General features: G+C 42.1%; 1 protein-coding gene across 1 annotated transcript in view; it reads right to left on the bottom strand.

Moving 5' to 3' along the window:
* Positions 1-2,532: 2,532 nt before the first annotated feature.
* Positions 2,533-22,660, bottom strand: part of LOC138662894 (zinc finger protein OZF-like) — a 57,531-nt gene continuing 37,403 nt past the window's right edge. Inside the window, exon 6 of the mRNA XM_069748887.1 lies at positions 2,533-4,170. Within this exon, the coding sequence (XP_069604988.1) occupies positions 3,230-4,170 (941 nt within the window). The 3' untranslated portion in view covers positions 2,533-3,229. The remainder of the gene's footprint in view (positions 4,171-22,660) is intronic.

Raw genomic sequence — 22,660 nt, 5'->3', positions numbered from 1 at the left:
GAAGAGAACAGGTCCCAATACTGACCCCTGCGGTACCCCACTGGTCTCAGCGACCCAGTTAGAGACTATACCATTTATAACCACCCTCTGCTTTCTATCACTAAGCCAGTTACTAACCCATTTACACACATTTTCCCCCAGACCAAGCATTCTCATTTTGTGTACCAACCTCTTGTGCGGCACGGTATCAAACGCTTTGGAAAAATCGAGATATACCACGTCCAATGACTCACCGTGGTCCAGTCTATAGCTTACCTCTTCATAAAAACTGATTAGATTGGTTTGACAGGAGCGATTTCTCATAAACCCATGCTGATATGGAGTTAAACAGTTATTCTCATTGAGATAATCCAGAATAACATCCCTTAGAAACCCTTCAAATATTTTACCAACAATAGAGGTTAGACTTACTGGCCTATAATTTCCAGGTTCACTTTTAGAGCCCTTTTTGAATATTGGCACCACATTTGCTATGCGCCAGTCCTGCGGAACAGACCCTGTCGCTATAGAGTCACTAAAAATAAGAAATAATGGTTTATCTATTACATTACTTAGTTCTCTTAGTACTCGTGGGTGTATGCCATCCGGACCCGGAGATTTATCTATTTTAATCTTATTTAGCCGGTTTCGCACCTCTTCTTGGGTTAGATTGGTGACCCTTAATATAGGGTTTTCATTGTTTCTTGGGATTTCACCTAGCATTTCATTTTCCACCGTGAATACCGTGGAGAAGAAGGTGTTTAATATGTTAGCTTTTTCCTCGTCATCTACAACCATTCTTTCCTCACTATTTTTTAAGGGGCCTACATTTTCAGTTTTTATTCTTTTACTATTGATATAGTTGAAGAACAGTTTGGGATTAGTTTTACTCTCCTTAGCAATGTGCTTCTCTGTTTCCTTTTTGGCAGCTTTAATTAGTTTTTTAGATAAAGTATTTTTCTCCCTATAGTTTTTTAGAGCTTCAATGGTGCCATCCTGCTTTAGTAGTGCAAATGCTTTCTTTTTACTGTTAATTGCCTGTCTTACTTCTTTGTTTAGCCACATTGGGTTTTTCCTATTTCTAGTCCTTTTATTCCCACAAGGTATAAACCGCTTACACTGCCTATTTAGGATGTTCTTAAACATTTCCCATTTATTATCTGTATTCTCATTTCTGAGGATATTGTCCCAGTCTACCAGATTAAGGGCATCTCTAAGCTGTTCAAACTTTGCCTTCCTAAAGTTCAATGTTTTTGTGACTCCCTGACAAGTCCCCCTAGTGAAAGACAGGTGAAACTGCACAATATTGTGGTCGCTATTTCCTAAATGCCCAACCACCTGCAGATTTGTTATTCTGTCAGGTCTATTAGATAGTATTAGGTCTAAAAGTGCTGCTCCTCTGGTTGGATTCTGCACCAATTGTGAAAGATAATTTTTCTTGGTTATTAGCAGAAACCTGTTGCCTTTATGGGTTTCACAGGTTTCTGTTTCCCAGTTAATATCCGGGTAGTTAAAGTCCCCCATAACCAGGACCTCATTATGGGTTGCAGCTTCATCTATCTGCTTTAGAAGTAGACTTTCCATGCTTTCTGTTATATTTGGGGGTTTGTAACAGACCCCAATGAGAATTTTGTTACCATTTTTCTCTCCATGAATTTCAACCCATATGGACTCGACATCCTCATTCCCTTCGCTAATATCCTCCCTTAAAGTGGACTTTAGACAAGACTTTACATAGAGACAAACCCCTCCTCCTCTCCGATTTTTACGATCCTTTCTAAACAGACTGTAACCCTGTAAGTTAACTGCCCAGTCATAGCTTTCATCTAACCATGTCTCGGTTATTCCCACTATGTCAAAGTTACCTGTAGATATTTCTGCTTCTAGTTCTTCCATCTTGTTTGTCAGGCTTCTGGCGTTTGCGAGCATGCAGTTTAGAGGATTTTGTTTTGTTCCAATCTCCTCACTGTGGATTGTTTTAGAAATGTTCTTACCTCCCTTCTGAGTATGTTTTCCTGGGTCGTCTTTGTTCGAGTCTAATGTTTTTCTTCCCGTCCCCTCTTCTTCTAGTTTAACACCCTCCTGATGAGTGTAGCGAGTCTTCTGGCGAATGTGTGTTTCCCAGGTTTGTTGAGGTGTAGTCCATCTCTGGCGAGGAGTCCATCATACCAGTAATTCACACCGTGGTCCAGGAATCCAAATCCTTGTTGTCTGCACCATCGTCTTAGCCAGTTGTTTGCATCAAGGATCCTGTTCCATCTCCTGGTGCCATGCCCGTCTACTGGAAGGATAGAAGAAAAAACTACCTGTGCATCCAGTTCAACTACCTGTGCATCCAGTATAATTACCTTGTACATATTTTCAATTGTCTCTTTTGTAACATCCTTGTAATATTTTTTATAAACATTGCCTTATCTTTCAGAGTAAAATATTTAAAATACTAGATTCGTTCTCCTGCTCTAAAACGTACCCTAAGTCTTCTGCTGTTTTGGGTTAGCTTCGGACCCGTTAATCGAAGCTGGTAGCAGCATACCTTATTCTGGGCCTTTGGGAGTTGTTGTAGCGACGGCAGCGTTGATAATTATTGTTCCTGCCTGAGTGGGAGTAGTTATATTGCCTCGCTGCAGTGTGCCCAATAGCCAGTACATAGCAGGCTGCCTTTCTGGTGACTAATTACCCCAGGTGCAGTACCTAATCTGACCTGAGGGCAAGGGGGGCACCAGAGAGCTGCAAGTTTTCAAGCGGAACTGTAAAGCGGGATATACATAAATCCCTGCAGTTCGTGTTATATTGTAAGAGCAGTGGGATAACTAAAATAAGCCCCTGCTGTAAATCAAGAGGTCAATAGCCTTGTGTGTGTTTTCATCACAGTGTAGCAGTGGAGGGACAACTAAGATAAGCCCCCTGCACATGTGATAGCCATCTGTTGGCCTAAAGTCACCCTGCTCCGTGACGTAGGGGTGACAGTCATGGTGTGGATCGTGACATGGGGTACATGTTTTTTCTATTAGTCACCTACTGACTAACCTTCAGGGGGTAAATTACGGGTACAGTTTTACATTTGGAGTTAATAAAGTTTAGTTTTATCCTGTTGTCAGCAAACATAAGAAATGACAAGAGGCAACAAATTTAAGAAGATTCAATTTTGGTTAACACTATTCCAACATTATGAACATAAAAAAGGCTTCTCCCCTATGTGACGTCTCTGATGTTTATTAAGAGTTGACTTCCAAGTAAAATATTTCCCACATTAAGAAATTGAAAAATGCTTCTCCTTTGTGTGACTGCTCTGATGTCTAACAAGAAGCGCTTTCCGGTTAAAACATTTCCCACATTCTGAACAGGAAAAAGGCTTCTCCCCAGTGTGAGTTCTCTGGTGAGTAACAAGATGCCATTTGTGGTTAAAACATTTCCCACATTCTGAACAGGAAAAAGGCTTCTCCCCTGTGTGAGTTTTATGGTGCCTAACCAAATCTGATTTCAGGATAAAACATTTCCCACATTCTGAACAGGAAAAAGGCTTCTCCCCAGTGTGAGTTCTCTGGTGATTAACAAGATACCATTTGTGATTAAAACATTTCCCACATTCTGAACAGGAAAAAGGCTTCTCTCCTGTGTGGATTCTTTGATGGCTATCAAGATTTATTTTCCATGTAAAACATTTCCCACATTCTGAACATGAAAAAGGCTTCTCTCCTGTGTGGATTCTTTGGTGTTCATCAAGATTTCCTTTCTGGTTAAAACATTTCCCACATTCTGAACAAGAAAAAGGCTTCTCCCCTATGTGAGTTCTTTGGTGTGTAACAAAATGTGATTTCTTGTTAAAACATTTCCCACATTCTAAACAGGAAAAAGGCTTCTCCCCTGTGTGAGTTCTATGGTGATTAACCAAATATAATTTCTTGTTAAAACATTTCCCACATTCTGAACATGAAAATGACTTCTTTGCTTTAGGAACAGTTTGTTTTTTAATGCCTCTTTTGTGACTTTGATTTTCCTTAGTAGTCAGTAATGAATCAGGAGAAGGGACCTGTTCCATATGATCAGATGATAGATCTTTGCTGTGAATGGATGATGATATATCTGGAGTAATGGCATTCACTTCAGTTGTATCTTGTAGGATCTCAAGATCATCAGATTTAAAAACTGAAGATGTCAGCTGTCCCTCTGATCTCCTGGTACAGTCATCTGCTAAGATAAGAAACAATTTTTTAAATAAAATATCCTTGTTTTATATTATTGAACCTTTCTACTTAGCTTGCCATTTTTATGGACAGTTTATGTAAAAAATCTTTAATTATTTACCAAGACAATGACAGGTCATAATCTAATAGAAAACCTTGATGGATGAACCAGTAGCGTGTGGTGTTCAACTGTTTGTTCATTCTGCACCCAAATATCGAATAAAAAGAAACCAATCAATGTTGTGTAGACAAAAACAACAATTCTCATCTCACAAAAAAACAAGTCCCCACTCAGGCCCATCATCTGTCAATGGAAAAACAGAGGTTCCCACACTACTAGTGGCTCAAAGGCTGTTGAAAAGCAACAGAGTTTCTATAAACCAATCCAGAAAAATCCACTCTCACTTCTGAGTCTTGCAGTGTGCTCAAACATTTAGGATCCCTGTATTTAGCAATATTATAGTGAGAAGAATCCGGTGTGTGTCTCCTGGAGAACAATCCAGCACGATGTGCTGGGTAATAAAATGGCAAATGTGTAATTTTCACTCTCCAAGATCCACTGCATGTAAATTTCCATAAAGTGGCTGTGGAGTCAAAATATTAATTCCTCCTACACACGTGGTCAAAATTGTTGGTACCCCTCGTTTAATGACAGAAAAACCCACAATGGTCACAGAAATAACTTGAATCTGACAAAAGTAATAATAAATAAAAAATCTATGAAAATGAACAAATGAAAGTCAGACATTGCTTTTCATCCGTGCTTCCACAGAATTTAAAAAAATATATATATATAACTCATGAAATAAGCCTGGACAGGAATGATGGTACCCTTAACTCAAGCACTTCGTGACCACCAGCAGTAGATAAACGTGAGCGATAGAGCTTTGTTCTTATTGTGACCCCTGACCTCATCGAGACCAGATTGGTTCAGGTCCTGATGACGTCAACGTCACACCAGCCAATGAGACAAATCACTAGGAAAGTTTGTTATAGCAACGAACTTTCCCGGGTGATCTGCATCATAAAAACGCTGTTTCTCCTCAAATTTCCTGTCAGTGAGAGATTAGAGGAGAAACAGTGTTAGAAGTGCTGCTGGCAACAGCTGTGTCAGTCAGCGATCTTGTTATAAAGTAAAAAAACAGATAAGGCAGGTTAGGGTTAGTGCTATAGTTAGGGTTAGTGTTGGGGCTAAAGTTAGAGTTAGGGTTTATTCTAAAGTTATGGTTAGGTTAAAGAATAAGACTTTTCTCAATTGTCTCCCCAATAATTTGGTCACCTCAGTCAAGTCACGTCAGTTTTCTATTTCCGGGAAAAAAAAAAAGAGTAAAATGGCTGCCAGTATTATAGTGCAGAGCAGGCTTATGCACTTTTATGTTCTGACAGCGAAGAAAGTGCAGTGTCAGATGGCGATGTGGATTCCGAGGGCTTTAGTAGCAGCGACAGTGATAGCTCAGAAATGAGAAGTGATTCTGGTCCATCCTCACACACAAGGACCAGTACAACAAGATGGACAAATAGCGCTTCTGGAGAAATGTCTCCAACTCAGGGAACAATGCCCAGTACTAGCGCTATACCTAGTGCTCGTGAATTGGCGCACACCAATGTCCAAGGGGCTTTGCATCTTGATGTAGCATTTCCCAGATGGGAGGCTTCGGATACGGCTACTCCAGTCATCCCTAATTTTAATGCCATTCCTGGTATAAATGTGGAGGTGGAAAATTTTGGACCAGTTAATTTTTTTAAATTTGTTTCTGACAGATAGCTTACTAGAGCATATTGTCCTACAAATTTATATGCGTCCCAATTCATCAGCCAGAATCCAAAATCCTATTATGCTAGGTCAAATTTATGGACACCAATTAAAATCCTAGAAATGAAAAACATTTTTTAGGACTTACATTCACTATGGGGCTTGTTAAAAAAATGAGCATTCGGTCCTATTGGTCCAACCGCCCTGTTCAAGCCACCTCAATGTTTTCTGCCGCTCTTCCTAGGACCTGTTATGAAACGCTCATGAGATTTTGGCTTTTTAATGACAATAGTCAATGCCTGCCCAGAAATGCCCCAGAACATGACAGACTATTCAAAATCAGACCTATCATCGGAGACTTGACAGAAAAGTATTCAAAGCTTTACACCCCAACAGAAAACATTTCCATTGATGAGTCCCTTGTAAAAGTCAAAGAAAGACTGCACCTCAAGCAATTTATTCCTTCTAAGAGGGCAAGGTTTGGAATAAAACTCTATAAAATGTGCGACAGTTCAATTTATGAGGGGAAAGATAGCCAAATAAACCCACCAGGATGCCCTACTTATCTGGGGACATCTGGAAAAATCGTTTGGGAGCTGAAAACTCCATTTTTACAAAAAGGCTACAATCAGTATGTTGACAACTAGTACACCAGCATCCACCTATTTATAAGTCTGGTTGAACATAACATGGGGGCTTGTGGGACCATTCGCAAAAACCATCAGGGGTTTCCACAATCATTGGCCACTGCACCACTAGGAGAATTCTTTCAGGGAAGTATTTTCTAAAATGCAGTCACTTTTGGGGGCTTATGCTGTTCTGGCACCTCAGGGGCTCTGACAATGTGACAGGCCACTCACAAACAATTCCAGCAAAATCTGCTCTCCAATATGGCTCTCCTTCCCTTCCGAGCTCTGCCATGCGCCAAAACGGTGGTTTACCCCCAGATATGGGATGTCAGCATACTCAGGACAAATTGGACAACAACTTTTGGGGTCCAATTTCTCCTGTTACCCATTTTTTAAAAAATTGAGGTTGAAAAGTTCATTTGTTGTGGAAAAAATATGATTTTTTTATTTTCATGGCTCTACACAATTAACTTCTGTGAAGCACTTGGAGGTTCAAAGTGCCCACCACACATCTAGATAAGTTCCTTGGGGGGGGGTCTAGTTTCCAAAATGGTGTCACTTGTGGGGGTTTCCACTGTTAAGGCACATCAGGGGCTCTCCAAACGCGACATGGCAACAGCTAATTATTCCAGCATATTTTACATTAAAAAAATCAAATTGCGCGCCTTTCATTCCGAGCCCTGCCATGCACCCAAACAGTAGATTTCCCCACATATGGGGTGTCGGTCCTATTGGTCCAACCGCCCTGTTCAAGCCACCTCGATGTTTTCTGCCGCTCTTCCTAGGACCTGTTATGAAACGCTCATGAGATTTTGGCTTTTTAATGACAATAGTCAATGCCTGCCCAGAAATGCCCCAGAACATGACAGACTATTCAAAATCAGACCTAGCATCGGAGACTTGACAGAAAAGTATTCAAAGCTTTACACCCCAACAGAAAACATTTCCATTGATGAGTCCCTTGTAAAAGTCAAAGAAAGACTGCACCTCAAGCAATTTATTCCTTCTAAGAGGGCAAGGTTTGGAATAAAACTCTATAAAATGTGCGACAGTTCAATTTATGAGGGGAAAGATAGCCAAATAAACCCACCAGGATGCCCTACTTATCTGGGGACATCTGGAAAAATCGTTTGGGAGCTGAAAACTCCATTTTTACAAAAAGGCTACAATCAGTATGTTGACAACTAGTACACCAGCATCCACCTATTTATAAGTCTGGTTGAACATAACATGGGGGCTTGTGGGACCATTCGCAAAAACCATCAGGGGTTTCCACAATCATTGGCCACTGCACCACTAGGAGAATTCTTTCAGGGAAGTATTTTCTAAAATGCAGTCACTTTTGGGGGCTTATGCTGTTCTGGCACCTCAGGGGCTCTGACAATGTGACAGGCCACTCACAAACAATTCCAGCAAAATCTGCTCTCCAATATGGCTCTCCTTCCCTTCCGAGCTCTGCCATGCGCCAAAACGGTGGTTTACCCTCAGATATGGGATGTCAGCATACTCAGGACAAATTGGACAACAACTTTTGGGGTCCAATTTCTCCTGTTACCCATTTTTAAAAAAATTGAGGTTGAAAAGTTCATTTGTTGTGGAAAAAATATGATTTTTTATTTTCATGGCTCTACACAATTAACTTCTGTGAAGCACTTGGAGGTTCAAAGTGCCCACCACACATCTAGATAAGTTCCTTGGGGGGGGTCTAGTTTCCAAAATGGTGTCACTTGTGGGGGTTTCCACTGTTAAGGCACATCAGGGGCTCTCCAAACGCGACATGGCAACAGCTAATTATTCCAGCATATTTTACATTCAAAAAATCAAATTGCGCGCCTTTCATTCCGAGCCCTGCCATGCACCCAAACAGTAGATTTCCCCACATATGGGGTGTCGGCATGCTCAGGAGAAATTGCACAACAAAATATATAGTCCATTTTCTCCTGTTACCCTTGTGAAAGTAATAGAAAATAAGGTCAAAAGGAAACTTTGTGAAAGAAAAGTAAATGTGTATTTTTTCCTTCCACATTCCATTCATTCATGTGAAGCGCCTGAAGGGTTAATAAACTTCTTGAATGTGGTTATGAGCACCTTGAAGGGTGCAGTTTTTAAAATGGTGTCACTTTTGGGTATTTTCTGTCATATTGACCCTCCAAACTCACTTCAAATGTGAGGTGGTCCCCCAAAAAAATGGTTTTGTAAATTTTGTTCTAAAAATTAGAGGGGCGTGGCCTGGATCCCTAGCAGAGAGGACGCAGCTCGCTGTAGCTCCCGCTTTCAGCCCGCTAAAGTCCACTTTTATAATCCCTATAGACGGGATAAAAAACTTACTGCAGCGTCCCCACACTGCCTGGATCACACCGAGACAGTTGCGGGGAAAACAGAAGAACCGGGCGGCCATATGAAAGAGGAGAGAGTCCGGGAGGTTTCAGCGCCATTACCTGGCCGGTGCCATCTTGCCGCATGACTCCCTGGATATACCTCACCGGAGCCACCAGCTCTCTCAATGCCGGAACCAAGCCGGAGGACCAGCTGGGAGAAGCCCGCACCGGAGCGACAAGCAAGCCCCGAGCAGAGCAGGAAGCCCCGCCGGATCCTCGTCATTCCGGAGCTGCCGGGACCCAGAGAGGACAGACGCGGCGGTAAGCGCCCCTCCCCCTCCTCCACAGCATCCCGGCGCGAGAGTAAAGAGCCTCCCTGCCTGAGCTGAAGCCTGGCGCGGCAGAGCAGCTGAACACAGAGGACATCTAAGGGGGGAGGTGAAGATCCTTGAGGGCGCGCGGACTGAACAGAGCGTCACCTCGGTGCCGCAGATCAGACCGGAGGCACCGGAGGTAATAGGTCCCGGGACCAGCACTCGGTAAAAGCCTAACAACTGCGTGGCTGCCCACGCTCCATATTCCACATCTCTGTGCTTGAGGGTCAGGCACCCTCCCCTGCAGGGGTGAGCAGGCTCCGGAGGGTTAAGACACTGTGAACACTAATAGCACAGCTATAGGCGGGGGTGGTGTTAATCCCCCCTCCGGAGGCACCGGTAATTGGGTCACAAACCATATAGGTCCTGAGGCTTACAGAGCCCTATTGACGCCCTGGGAACGCGGTACTTTTAAGCAGCAGAAAGCAGCAGGCCGCAACGTCGTAACTGGGGCTTACCACACTAAACACCGTAACAATAGCTCTCAGACTGCACTGCTATCCCCTGTATACAACTCATCCCGCAACTAAGTGAAGTGAGTTAGGAGATAAAACTTTATTGACGGGGCGCATGCGCGGAGTATGGCAATGACAGACATGTTGTGCTGAGCTCTGCTACCCGACGGACCCCATTAAACCCTTTCCAGCGACCGGAGCGCAGTAAAAATCCCCCCCCCCCCCCACGGGGACAGCACACCTTTAAGAGCGGGACGATCTGTACTGCCAAAAAAGGGAAGCGCGGCACAGCCGGCGGGCCGCACCATTTCAGATCTCCTTCTGAGCGGCACCCCTTCCAAAATGGCTGCGGCAGCTGTTGTGAATTCTGTGGCAGAGCTCCCTCCTGTGGTCACAAGTGGTACTTCGGCTGATTCTCTCTGTGAGCTTCCGTTGGTGGAGGAAAGTGGTACTGCGGCTTCTGAGTTTCCTCCCTCAGGTGATGTGGTGAGGTCGTTAGGTGCTTCTCTACTTAACTCCACCTAATGCTTTGATCCTGGCTTCCTGTCAATGTTCCAGTGTTGGACTTGTTTTTCCCTGGATCATTCCTGTGGCCTGCTGCTCTGCATAGCTAAGTTCTTCTTTGCTATTTGTTTGCTATTTTTTCTGTCCAGCTTGTCTAATTGTTTTGCTGGAAGCTCTGGGACGCAAAGGGTGTACCTCCGTGCCGTTAGTTCGGTACGGAGGGTCTTTTTGCCCCCTTTGCGTGGTTTTCTTTAGGGTTTTGTGTAGACCGCAAAGTTACCTTTCCTATCCTCGCTCTGTTAAGAAAGTCAGGCCTCACTTTGCTGAATCTATTTCATCTCTACGTTTGTCTTTTCATCTTAACTCACAGTCATTATGTTGGGGGCTGCCTTTTCCTTTGGGGTATTTCTCTGAGGCAAGGTAGGCTTATTTTCTATCTTCAGGCTAGTTAGTTTCTCAGGCTGTGCCGAGTTGCATAGGCAGAGTTAGGCGCAATCCACGGCTGCCTCTAGTGTTGTTTGGAGAAGATTAGGGATTGCGGTCTGCAGAGTTCCCACGTCTCAGAGCTCGTTCTATGATTTTGGGTTATTGTCAGATCACTGTATGTGCTCTGACCGCTATGTCCATTGTGGAACTGAATTGCCTTTCATAACAGTACAGGAAGCCGAAAGTGCTAATGATTCTCAATAGAGGGAAAAAAGAAGTTCTGAGACCATTTTTTTTTCTTTGCACTGTGTTTTGCCTTTTTTTTCCCCTAGACATTTGGGTGGTTCAGGACACAGGTGTAGCAATGGACATTAAAGGTCTGTCTTCATGTGTGGATCAGCTCATGGCAAGAGTTCAAAATATTCAAGATTTTGTGGTTCAGAATTCTTTGTTAGAACCGAGAATTCCTATTCCAGATTTGTTTTTTGGAGATAGAACTAAATTTCTGAGTTTCAAAAATAATTGTAAACTATTTCTGGCTTTGAAACCTCGCTCCTCTGGTGACCCAGTTCAACAGGTTAGGATCGTCATTTCTTTTTTGCGTGGCGACCCTCAGGACTGGGCATTTTCTCTTGCGTCAGGAGATCCTGCATTAAGTAATATCGATGCGTTTTTCCTGGCGCTTGGATTGCTGTACGATGAGCCTAATTCAGTGGATCAGGCAGAAAAAAATTTGCTGGCTCTTTGTCAGGCTCAGGATGAGATAGAGGTATATTGTCAGAAATTTAGAAAGTGGTCCGTGCTCACTCAATGGAATGAATGAGTGCGGGCAGCTATGTTCAGAAAGGGTCTCTCTGAAGCCCTTAAGGATGTCATGGTGGGATTTCCTATGCCTGCTGGTTTGAATGAGTCTATGTCTTTGGCCATTCAGATCGGTCGACACTTGCGTGAGTGTAAATCTGTGCACCATTTGGCGGCATTAACTGAGCTTAAACCTGAGCCTATGCAGTGCGATAGGACTTTGACCAGAGTTAAACGGCAAGAACACAGACGTCTGAATGGGCTGTGTTTCTACTGTGGTAATTCCACTCATGCTATCTCTGATTGTCCTAAGCGCACTAAGCGGTTCGCTAGGTCTGCCACCATTGGTACGGTACAGTCAAAATTTCTTCTGTCCGTTACCTTGATCTGCTCTTTGTCATCGTATTCTGTCATGGCATTTGTGGATTCAGGCCCTGCCCTGAATTTGATGGACTTGGAATATGCTAAGCGTTGTGGGTTTTTCTTGGAGCCCTTGCAGTGTCCTATTCTATTGAGAGGAATTGATGCTACGCCTTTGGCCAAGAATAAGCCTCAATACTGGACCCAGCTGACCATGTGCATGGCTCCTGCACATCAGGAGGTTATTCGCTTTCTGGTGTTGCATAATCTGCATGATGTGGTCGTGTTGGGGTTGCCATGGCTACAAGCCCATAATCCAGTATTAGATTGGAAATCCATGTCGGTGTCCAGCTGGGGTTGTCAGGGGGTACATGGTGATGTTCCATTTCTGTCAATTTCGTCATCCACCCCTTCTGAGGTTCCAGAGTTCTTGTCTGATTACCGGGATGTATTTGATGAGCCCAAGTCCGATACCCTACCTCCGCATAGGGATTGTGATTGTGCTATCAATTTGATGCCTGGTAGTAAATTCCCAAAAGGTCGACTGTTTAATTTATCCGTGCCTGAGCACGCCGCTATGCGCAGTTATGTGAAGGAATCCCTGGAGAAGGGGCATATTCGCCCGTCATCGTCGCCATTAGGAGCAGGGTTCTTTTTTGTAGCCAAGAAGGATGGTTCGCTGAGACCTTGTATAGATTACCGCCTTCTAAATAAGATCACGGTTAAATTTCAGTACCCCTTGCCATTGTTATCTGATTTGTTTGCTCGGATTAAGGGGGCTAGTTGGTTCACCAAGATAGATCTTCGTGGTGCGTATAATCTGGTGCGAATCAGGCGAGGCGATGAATGGAAAACTGCATTTAATACGCCCGAGGGTCATTTTGAGTATCTAGTGATGCCATTCGGACTTGCCAATGCTCCATCAGTGTTTCAGTCCTTTATGCATGACATCTTCCGAGAGTACCTGGATAAATTCCTGATTGTGTACTTGGATGACATTTTGATCTTCTCGGATGATTGGGAGTCTCATGTGAAGCAGGTCAGAACGGTTTTTCAGGTCCTGCGTGCTAATTCTTTGTTTGTGAAGGGATCAAAGTGTCTCTTTGGTGTGCAGAAGGTTTCATTTTTGGGGTTCATCTTTTCCCCTTCTACTATCGAGATGGATCCTGTTAAGGTCCAAGCCATCCATGATTGGACTCAACCGACATCTCTGAAAAGTCTGCAAAAGTTCCTGGGCTTTGCTAATTTTTATCGTCGCTTCATCTGCAATTTTTCTAGTATTGCCAAACCATTGTCCGATTTGGCCAAGAAGGGTGCTGATGTGGTCAATTGGTCTTCTGCTGCTGTGGAAGCTTTTCAAGAGTTGAAGCATCGTTTTTCTTCTGCCCCTGTGTTGTGTCAACCAGATGTTTCTCTTCCGTTCCAGGTCGAGGTGGATGCTTCGGAGATTGGAGCAGGGGCTGTTTTGTCGCAGAGAGTTTCTGATTGCTCAGTGATGAAACCATGCGCTTTTTTTTCCAGGAAGTTTTCGCCTGCTGAGCGAAATTATGATGTGGGCAACCGAGAGTTGCTGGCCATGAAGTGGGCATTCGAGAGGTGGCGTCATTGGCTTGAAGGAGCTAAGCATCGCGTGGTGGTATTGACTGATCATAAGAACTTGACTTATCTCGAGTCTGCTAAGCGGTTGAATCCTAGACAGGCTCGTTGGTCGCTGTTTTTTGCCCGTTTTGACTTTGTGATTTCGTACCTTCCGGGCTCTAAAAATGTGAAGGCGGATGCTCTGTCTAGGAGTTTTGTGCCCGACTCTCCGGGTTTGTCTGAGCCGGCGGGTATCCTCAAGGAAGGAGTAATTGTGTCAGCCATCTCCCCTGATTTGCGGCGGGTGCTGCAAAAATTTCAGGCTAATAAACCTGATCGTTGTCCAGCGGAGAAACTGTTTGTCCCTGATAGGTGGACGAATAAAGTTATCTCTGAGGTTCATTGTTCGGTGTTGGCTGGTCATCCTGGAATCTTTGGTACCAGAGAGTTAGTGGCTAGATCCTTTTGGTGGCCATCTCTGTCGCGGGATGTGCGTACTTTTGTGCAGTCCTGTGGGATTTGTGCTCGGGCTAAGCCCTGCTGTTCTCGTGCCAGTGGGTTGCTTTTGCCCTTGCCAGTCCCGAAGAGGCCTTGGACACACATCTCTATGGATTTTATTTCAGATCTTCCCGTTTCTCAAAAGATGTCAGTCATTTGGGTGGTCTGTGATCGCTTTTCTAAGATGGTCCATCTGGTACCCTTGTCTAAATTGCCTTCCTCCTCTGATTTGGTGCCATTGTTTTTCCAGCATGTGGTTCGTTTACATGGCATTCCTGAGAATATCGTTTCTGACAGAGGTTCCCAGTTTGTTTCGAGGTTTTGGCGAGCCTTTTGTGGTAGGATGGGCATTGACTTGTCTTTTTCCTCGGCTTTCCATCCTGAGACTAATGGCCAGACCGAATAACCAATCAGACCTTGGAAACATATCTGAGATGCTTTGTTTCTGCTGATCAGAATGACTGGGTGTCCTTTTTGCCTTTGGCTGAGTTCGCCCTTAATAATCGGGCCAGCTCGGCTACCTTGGTTTCGCCATTTTTCTGCAATTCTGGGTTCCATCCTCGTTTCTCTTCAGGACAGGTTGAGTCTTCGGACTGTCCTGGTGTGGATACTGTGGTGGACAGGTTGCAGCAGATTTGGACTCATGTAGTGGACAATTTGACCTTGTCCCAGGAGAAGGCTCAACGTTTCGCTAATCGCAGACGCCGTGTGGGTCCCCGACTTCGTGTTGGGGATCTGGTTTGGTTATCTTCTTGTCATATTCCTATGAAGGTTTCCTCTCCTAAGTTTAAACCTCATTTCATTGGTCCTTATAGGATTTCTGAGGTTCTTAATCCTGTGTCTTTTCGTCTGACCCTTCCAGATTCTTTTTCCATAGATAACGTATTCCATAGGTCATTGTTGCGGAGATACGTGGCACCTATGGTTCCATCTGTTGACCCTCCTGCCCCGGTTTTGGTGGAGGGGGAGTTGGAGTATATTGTGGAGAAGATTTTGGATTCTCGTGTTTCAAGACGGAAACTCCAGTATCTGGTTAAATGGAAGGGTTATGCTCAGGAAGATAATTCCTGGGTTTTTGCCTCTGATGTCCATGCTCCCGATCTTGTTCGTGCCTTTCATGTGGCTCATCCTGGTCGGCCTGGGGGCTCTGGTGAGGGTTCGGTGACCCCTCCTCAAGGGGGGGGACTGTTGTGAATTCTGTGGCAGAGCTCCCTCCTGTGGTCACAAGTGGTACTTCGGCTGATTCTCTCTGTGAGCTTCCGTTGGTGGAGGAAAGTGGTACTGCGGCTTCTGAGTTTCCTCCCTCAGGTGATGTGGTGAGGTCGTTAGGTGCTTCTCTACTTTACTCCACCTAATGCTTTGATCCTGGCTTCCTGTCAATGTTCCAGTGTTGGACTTGTTTTTCTCTGGATCATTCCTGTGGCCTGCTGCTCTGCATAGCTAAGTTCTTCTTTGCTATTTGTTTGCTATTTTTTCTGTCCAGCTTGTCTAATTGTTTTGCTGGAAGCTCTGGGACGCAAAGGGTGTACCTCCGTGCCGTTAGTTCGGTACAGAGGGTCTTTTTGCCCCCTTTGCGTGGTTTTCTTTAGGGTTTTGTGTAGACCGCAAAGTTACCTTTCCTATCCTCGCTCTGTTAAGAAAGTCGGGCCTCACTTTGCTGAATCTATTTCATCTCTACGTTTGTCTTTTCATCTTAACTCACAGTCATTATATGTGGGGGGCTGCCTTTTCCTTTGGGGTATTTCTCTGAAGCAAGGTAGGCTTATTTTCTATCTTCAGGCTAGTTAGTTTCTCAGGCTGTGCCGAGTTGCATAGGCAGAGTTAGGCGCAATCCACGGCTGCCTCTAGTGTTGTTTGGAGAGGATTAGGGATTGTGGTCTGCAGAGTTCCCACGTCTCAGAGCTCGTTCTATGATTTTGGGTTATTGTCAGATCACTGTATGTGCTCTGACCGCTATGTCCATTGTGGAACTGAATTGCCTTTCATAACAGGCAGCTAATCCTTCACCTGCCTCTGCAACTCATGGTGACGGGAGCACAGAGCGGGATGACACTCCCCCGCAATCTGAAGCGATGATCTCAACGGCTGCCCTCACGAGGTCCCTGCAAGAAACCTTTAGAGAGGAACTTACCACCGCTATGCAGGGTATCTCATCCCAGTTGCAAGATCTAGCGCAGCGCACAAACAACTTGGAGGAAAAAATGGATGTTGTCTCAGATGCGCTGGAGGAGGATCAGGAAACTCTCAAGCTGCATACTGACCGCTTTACTGAGCTAGAATTAAGATGTGAGGACTATGAGAATAGATCCAGAAGGAGCAACATACGAATTAGAGGACTTTCTGAACATGTTGTTGCCTTTAAAGATACAGCAGCAGCCCTCTTTATGGCCCTTCTACCTGACCTGGACCCGACCCTACTTCATATTACAAGAATACACAGGGCACTGGGCAAGCCACGATCTAATGATATGCCCAGAGATGTAATATTAAAGATGCACTATGAGGAGACCCGTGATCAGATCTTGTTGGCGGCTAGAAACCATCCTATTTTACCCGGCCTGCCAGACTCAGTGCACATTTATGCAGACATTGCGCCCACCACACTGGCCAGGAGAAGGGCCCTCAGGTCAATTACGACCTCTCTACAAGAGGCCCAGGTCAAATACAGGTGGGGCTTCCCATTCGCCCTTATCTTCACATTCAAATCCCAACTCTATACCTGCCGGTCCCTGGAGGAAGGAACTCAGGCCCTAATTAAGGCTGGTATCCCACTATCTTCAGAGACCTCCTCGCTCCCACAGAGAAAAACCATGCCTGTAAGGGAGTGGAGGAACCCTCCCAGAACAAGAAGCCAAAACACTCAGGTCACTTGACTCGCATAACCCAGGATTTGGCATCCCCAAAATGTTCTATGTAACTTTGAGTTCTGTTGTGGGGCCAGTTGTTGGTTCTGCCCTGCTCTGAAACTAGGTAATCTACCTAGCAGTTAACGCTCGGTCTATTTACAGTTGAACTACCTACTATTACATTATCAAGTACCCTTTTTCTTACCACCCCCTTCTTCATTACTCCCCCCTTTTTCTAAAAAAAATTTCTCTCTCTTTTTCCTTTCTCATCTCTCTTTTTCTCCTTCCCTCTCTCCCCTCTTCCCCATATTATAAAGTCAACCTTATATGATTCAAGGGTTGGGGTTCTCGGGGTTGCAACATGCTGCCCAACCTCGGCGAATTTTGGTGTCCTTCTTAATATGGGACCCCAGATCGCCGCATCTTGTGGGCTCAATGCCCTTTGGAAAACTTGTGTTATGTTTTGTGTCGACGTCTTCCCCGTTTGTCTCTTTCCTTTCATTTCCACATAGAGATTATTGCTGTGATGGTGAATCTGTGGACCGAGGTCGGGTGGAGGGCAATGGTTTGCCTCTTATTAGCAGTGTCCACTTAATTAAGCATGTGTAGAGTAGTAGTGTAGCAGAGCTACCATTCGTCAAACTCAATCTGACAGGTAAACAAGCCCCTATCAAAGTGTATCAAAGTGTGTAACCCCTCCCCTCCCCTGTCTGACAGCTGGTAGCCAGCTGTCCCTCCTTGGTTGATTTCCCCTTTTGATATAGTTTGATATTATCAGAGTATTTGATACAGCGATTCTCACTTTCTATCATATCAATTAGATTCTCATTTTATATGAAGTTGTTATGAGTTTGCTGCAGTTATCAGAGCAATGTATTTTATTTGACAGCCACAACGGTCACACAGGCCATAATGATAGTGTATCTGCAGCATGTTATGTGAAAGGCAATCTGTGTATCACTGTGCTCATGCAGGGAACAGAGCAATATCTAATTGTAGTAAACAAGCCATCCCTTTCAGCATGTTATTTGGAAATAAAGAACACATAAGGTAGCGATGCCTCAGAGATCTAAACCACTACTAATTTAAAACATTTATTGGCACAGGCCGACAGACAAAAAACAGAGACAAAAAAACAGATGGTCATTTAACACAGACAGAATAAGACAGCGTAACTAATTGTTAGCACATGCAAGGTAACAATGGAGAAGCACATTTTAAGTTAGCTGTAACTAATTTAAAATATTTACTGTCACAGGCCGACAGACAAAAAACAGACGGTCGCTGTCCCTGAGTCTGGCTGACTTCCCCTTTTGATATAGTTTGATACAGTTTGATATTATCCCTGGTATTTCTTTTATATTAGATTTTCTTAATTTGTTTTATTTTATATCCTATTAGACTTGCATATTATATGTATGCTGCAGTAGCTGCTATGAGTATCAGTGCATTGTGTTTTATTCATTTTTTTATAACACAACATGCCATTTACTAAAAAGTTTAAAAGATATTTTACTGTGTGCCAAGATAAATACATCTCAAAGACATTTCAATACTATAAAAATTCTTACAGAATATAAAAAGTAAAAGCATTAAATAGTACAATGAACATACACCACCACACTTCAAATAGTATCACAAGTACAATTAACATACATCATCACATAGCTTCTGCTGTGTAGATACAGAACGTGTCTCACTGCTAGAATTTTTTTGCAGAAGCAGTGTTCGGTTATGTGTTTTAGAAAGTGCTGACCCCTACACATTTAGAATCAGAGTGGCCAGGGCTGTGTTAGGTGTGATAACGACCCACCCTGTACAGATAATGTCAATGGTATAATTCTCAGTATTATGAAAAATGACTATTTTTTAGATTTTCATATGTAGTTGTTGGGCGATTTATACCTTAGTCGTGTATTTATCTGGAACTGTAATTCTCACTTTTACACACTATATGTGGATTACAGGCCGATATACAGTAACATGCATCATGGCTGAGTGTAATAAAAACGATCCTTAATAATTAAAATGCTATCCCATTACCTGTTACATGGGGCTGCGCAGAGCGCTGACATTACACATTTAGATTTTAGCACTGTCAGCAAAGGTATAATTCTCAGTATTATGAAAAAATGACTTTTTTAGATTTTCATATGTAGTTATTGGGCGATTACATAGGCTCTGTTCAGACTATTGTAATATCTGCCGCTTAAAATAGAGCCAAATAGCTACTTTCAAATCCGCAAATACGTCACTGATGTGATTTAATATAGCACAACAAACAAATGTATAACTTTTAGCTCTGCCACAACCACATATATTATTCCAGCTTCTTTAATTCTACATTATTTTATCACATATTAATTTCACAGCTGGCTGCACTATCTATAATTCTGCTTATACCTTAGTCGTGTATTTACCGGGCACTGTAATTCTCACTTTTACACACTATATGTGGATTACACAAATGTACAACTTTTTAGCGCTGCCACAACCACATATATTATTCCAGCTTTCTTTAATTCTACATTATTTTATCACATATTCATTTCACAGCTGATGAAAATAGCCATTTTATATTGAATTACTGCAGCTCGCTGAGCGTTACCACTGGACTCGTTTCTCACTGCTGCTTCTGAATGTATACTATTCTCACCCATGGACAGTTTTCCTTTAAAAATATGAATATTATTGAATATAATATTTACTTATATTACAGTATTTTATCTTCCTGGTGTTACTTTGTTCATGTATTACAGGCGGCTGCTTCAGTTGTGATTCTTACCTTTTCTATATAAATATGGGTAAATTAATTCTCCATTATAGAGCCATTATGAATTCATGTTTGTAGCCCTTAAACATTTTGTATAACAGCTGCGTTTTCTCCTGATTTTTTGTGGTTAAGGGGTCACTGATGTTTTAATAAACGTTGAATAAATAACTGGTCATACATAAGAAACATTGCAATATATCTTTATAGAAATAATACATGGCGATCCCATTTTAAATGTGGCTCTGACAAGATTCTTTTTCTAAATATTTTGTGGCTAACGATTTAAACGCAGTTTCACATGATACATCAAAAAACAAATGTAACACTTCACATTGCTGGTCTGCTATAGTCCTTTTATCTGCATATATTAGTAGCCCCTATAATGACAGCTCTGGCATTGTTTATTTTCAAAGAAAGCATTTGTAATGCTCAGATAAAAAATATCTCTCTCTTCTCTTTCCCTAAAGAACATGTTTATGCATGGTGGATCCCATTTTAATGTGGCTCTGAATGATCATGAAAAATTTGTAACAAAATCCCTCTCCACAACCTAATGTGACATATGTAATACTAGTGTCTTCTTATAGAATAGATAGCCTGAATGCAACTACTGCAGCTCTGTGTTTTAATGTTCGTAAGCTTCAGAATTGGCCATTCCAGTTATAAAACAAAAATGATGAAAATTACCCTTGATGATAATGTGAGAAAGGCTTATGCAATGGGTTTATGGATCTCTATTGCGCAGCTCCATGTAACATGCAATATACACTATTTCTTCACAAATGGATCCAATACACACTAGATCTCCTTCCTCTATATATATAGGTTGTAACATTCTGGGTGAAATACAGACGGCAGTCATCTTATTTACACTGCGCTTTATAAAATCTTTCGTTTGAAAGGTTATTCTGTATTTCTAAAGCTCAACTCTGGGGCGATAAGCGAGTAATTCTAAAATCACAGTCAAACATATGTATCACAGTTTATTTTTCTACGTTATGGTTTAAAGTTATAATCATTTAAATAATAATTTGCTCATTAGATATGTGACCTGCACTATTTATTTGCTTAGGCTAGATCATTTACAGTATATTTTATCACAAAAATGAACTTATCTGGGTACCTAGAAATAACCTAGCAGCATTAGTAATTCCCTTTCTTTTTGCATTATCAAGAATCCTTGGGTTAAGATAACTTAAGTTTATATGCAAAAATCATTTAATATAGTGCACCAAACATGATATGGTTTTTGATTTCTCTGAACTGCCGCAAACAAAATATATAAGGTTAAAAATATGAATATAATTGAATATAATGTTTTACATATGTTACAGTATTTTATTTTCCGGGTGTTAATTTTGCTCATGTATTACTGGCTTCTTCTTCAGTTGTGATTTTTACGTTTTCTATATAAATATGGGTAAATGAATTGTCCATTATAGAACCATTTTGAATTCATGTTTGTAGCCCTTAAACATTTTGTATAACAGATGTGTTTCTCCTGATTTTTCTTGGTTAAGGGATCACTGATGTTTTAATAAACTTTGAATAAATAACTGGGCATACATAAGAAACCATGCAATATATCTTTATAGAAATAATACTTCTGCACTCATGGCCACTTCTCCGCCACCTTTGCCTCCTGAACTCATCATTCACTGTGAAATAATGCAAAAATCCATCTTTGTATTGATGGAGGCAGCAACATTTTGCCATTATAAGTTTATGGTTCTGTAAAGAGAGAGGAGAATTACAGAAAGGAGATGGCGGCAGACACACACAACACACAGAACACACACACACAACACACAGAACACACACACACACAACAAACACACACAACACACAGAACACACACACACAACAAACACACATAACACACACACCAAACACACAGAACACACACACAACACATAACATACAAAACACACACAACACATACAACACACACAACAAACACACATAACACACAGAACACATACAACACACACACCAAACACAAACACACACAACACACACACCAAACACACAGAACACACACACACACACAGAACCCACACACAACAAACACACATAACATACAAAACACACACAACACATACAACACACACAACAAACACACAGAACACATACAACACACACACCAAACACACAGAACACACACAACACACACACCAAACACACACACAACACACAGAACCCACACACAACAAACACACATAACATACAAAACACACACAACACATACAACACACACAACAAACTTACACACACACAACATACAGAACACATACAACACAGGCAACACACACACACAGCACATACAACAAACACACAGAACACACACACACACAAGAAATACAAAGATGGATTTTTGCATTATTTCACAGTGAATGAGGAGTTCAGGAGGCAAAGGTGGCGGAGAAGTGGCCATGAGTGCAGAAGTATTATTTCTATAAAGATATATTGCATGGTTTCTTATGTATGCCCAGTTATTTATTCAAAGTTTATTAAAACATCAGTGATCCCTTAACCAAGAAAAATCAGGAGAAACACATCTGTTATACAAAATGTTTAAGGGCTACAAACATGAATTCAAAATGGTTCTATAATGGACAATTCATTTACCCATATTTATATAGAAAACGTAAAAATCACAACTGAAGAAGAAGCCAATAATACATGAGCAAAATTAACACCCGGAAAATAAAATACTGTAACATATGTAAAACATTATATTCAATTATATTCATATTTTTAACCTTATATGTTTTGTTTGCGGCAGTTCAGAGAAATCAAAAACCATACCATGTTTGGTGCACTATATTAAATGATTTTTGCATATAAACTTACGTTATCTTAACCCAAGGATTCTTGATAATGCAAAAAGAAAGGGGATTACTAATGCTGCTAGGTTATTTCTAGGTACCCAGATAAGTTCATTTTTGTGATAAAATGTATTGGTAAACTGTAAATGATCTAGCCTAAGCAAATAAATAGTGCAAGTCACATATCTAATGAGCAAATTATTATTTAAATGATTATAACTTTAAACCATAACGTAGAAAAATAAACTGTGATACATATGTTTGACTGTGATTTTAGAATTACTCGCTTATTGCCCCAGAGTTGAGCTTTAGAAATACAGAATAACCTTTCAAACGAAAGATTTTATAAAGCGC

Source organism: Ranitomeya imitator, chromosome 2 (assembly GCF_032444005.1).
Source record: "Ranitomeya imitator isolate aRanImi1 chromosome 2, aRanImi1.pri, whole genome shotgun sequence".
In the NCBI taxonomy this organism is placed as follows: domain Eukaryota; kingdom Metazoa; phylum Chordata; class Amphibia; order Anura; family Dendrobatidae; genus Ranitomeya; species Ranitomeya imitator.
The sequence above is the reverse complement of the archived record's forward strand: the minus strand, read 5'-3'. Positions and strand labels throughout refer to the sequence as shown.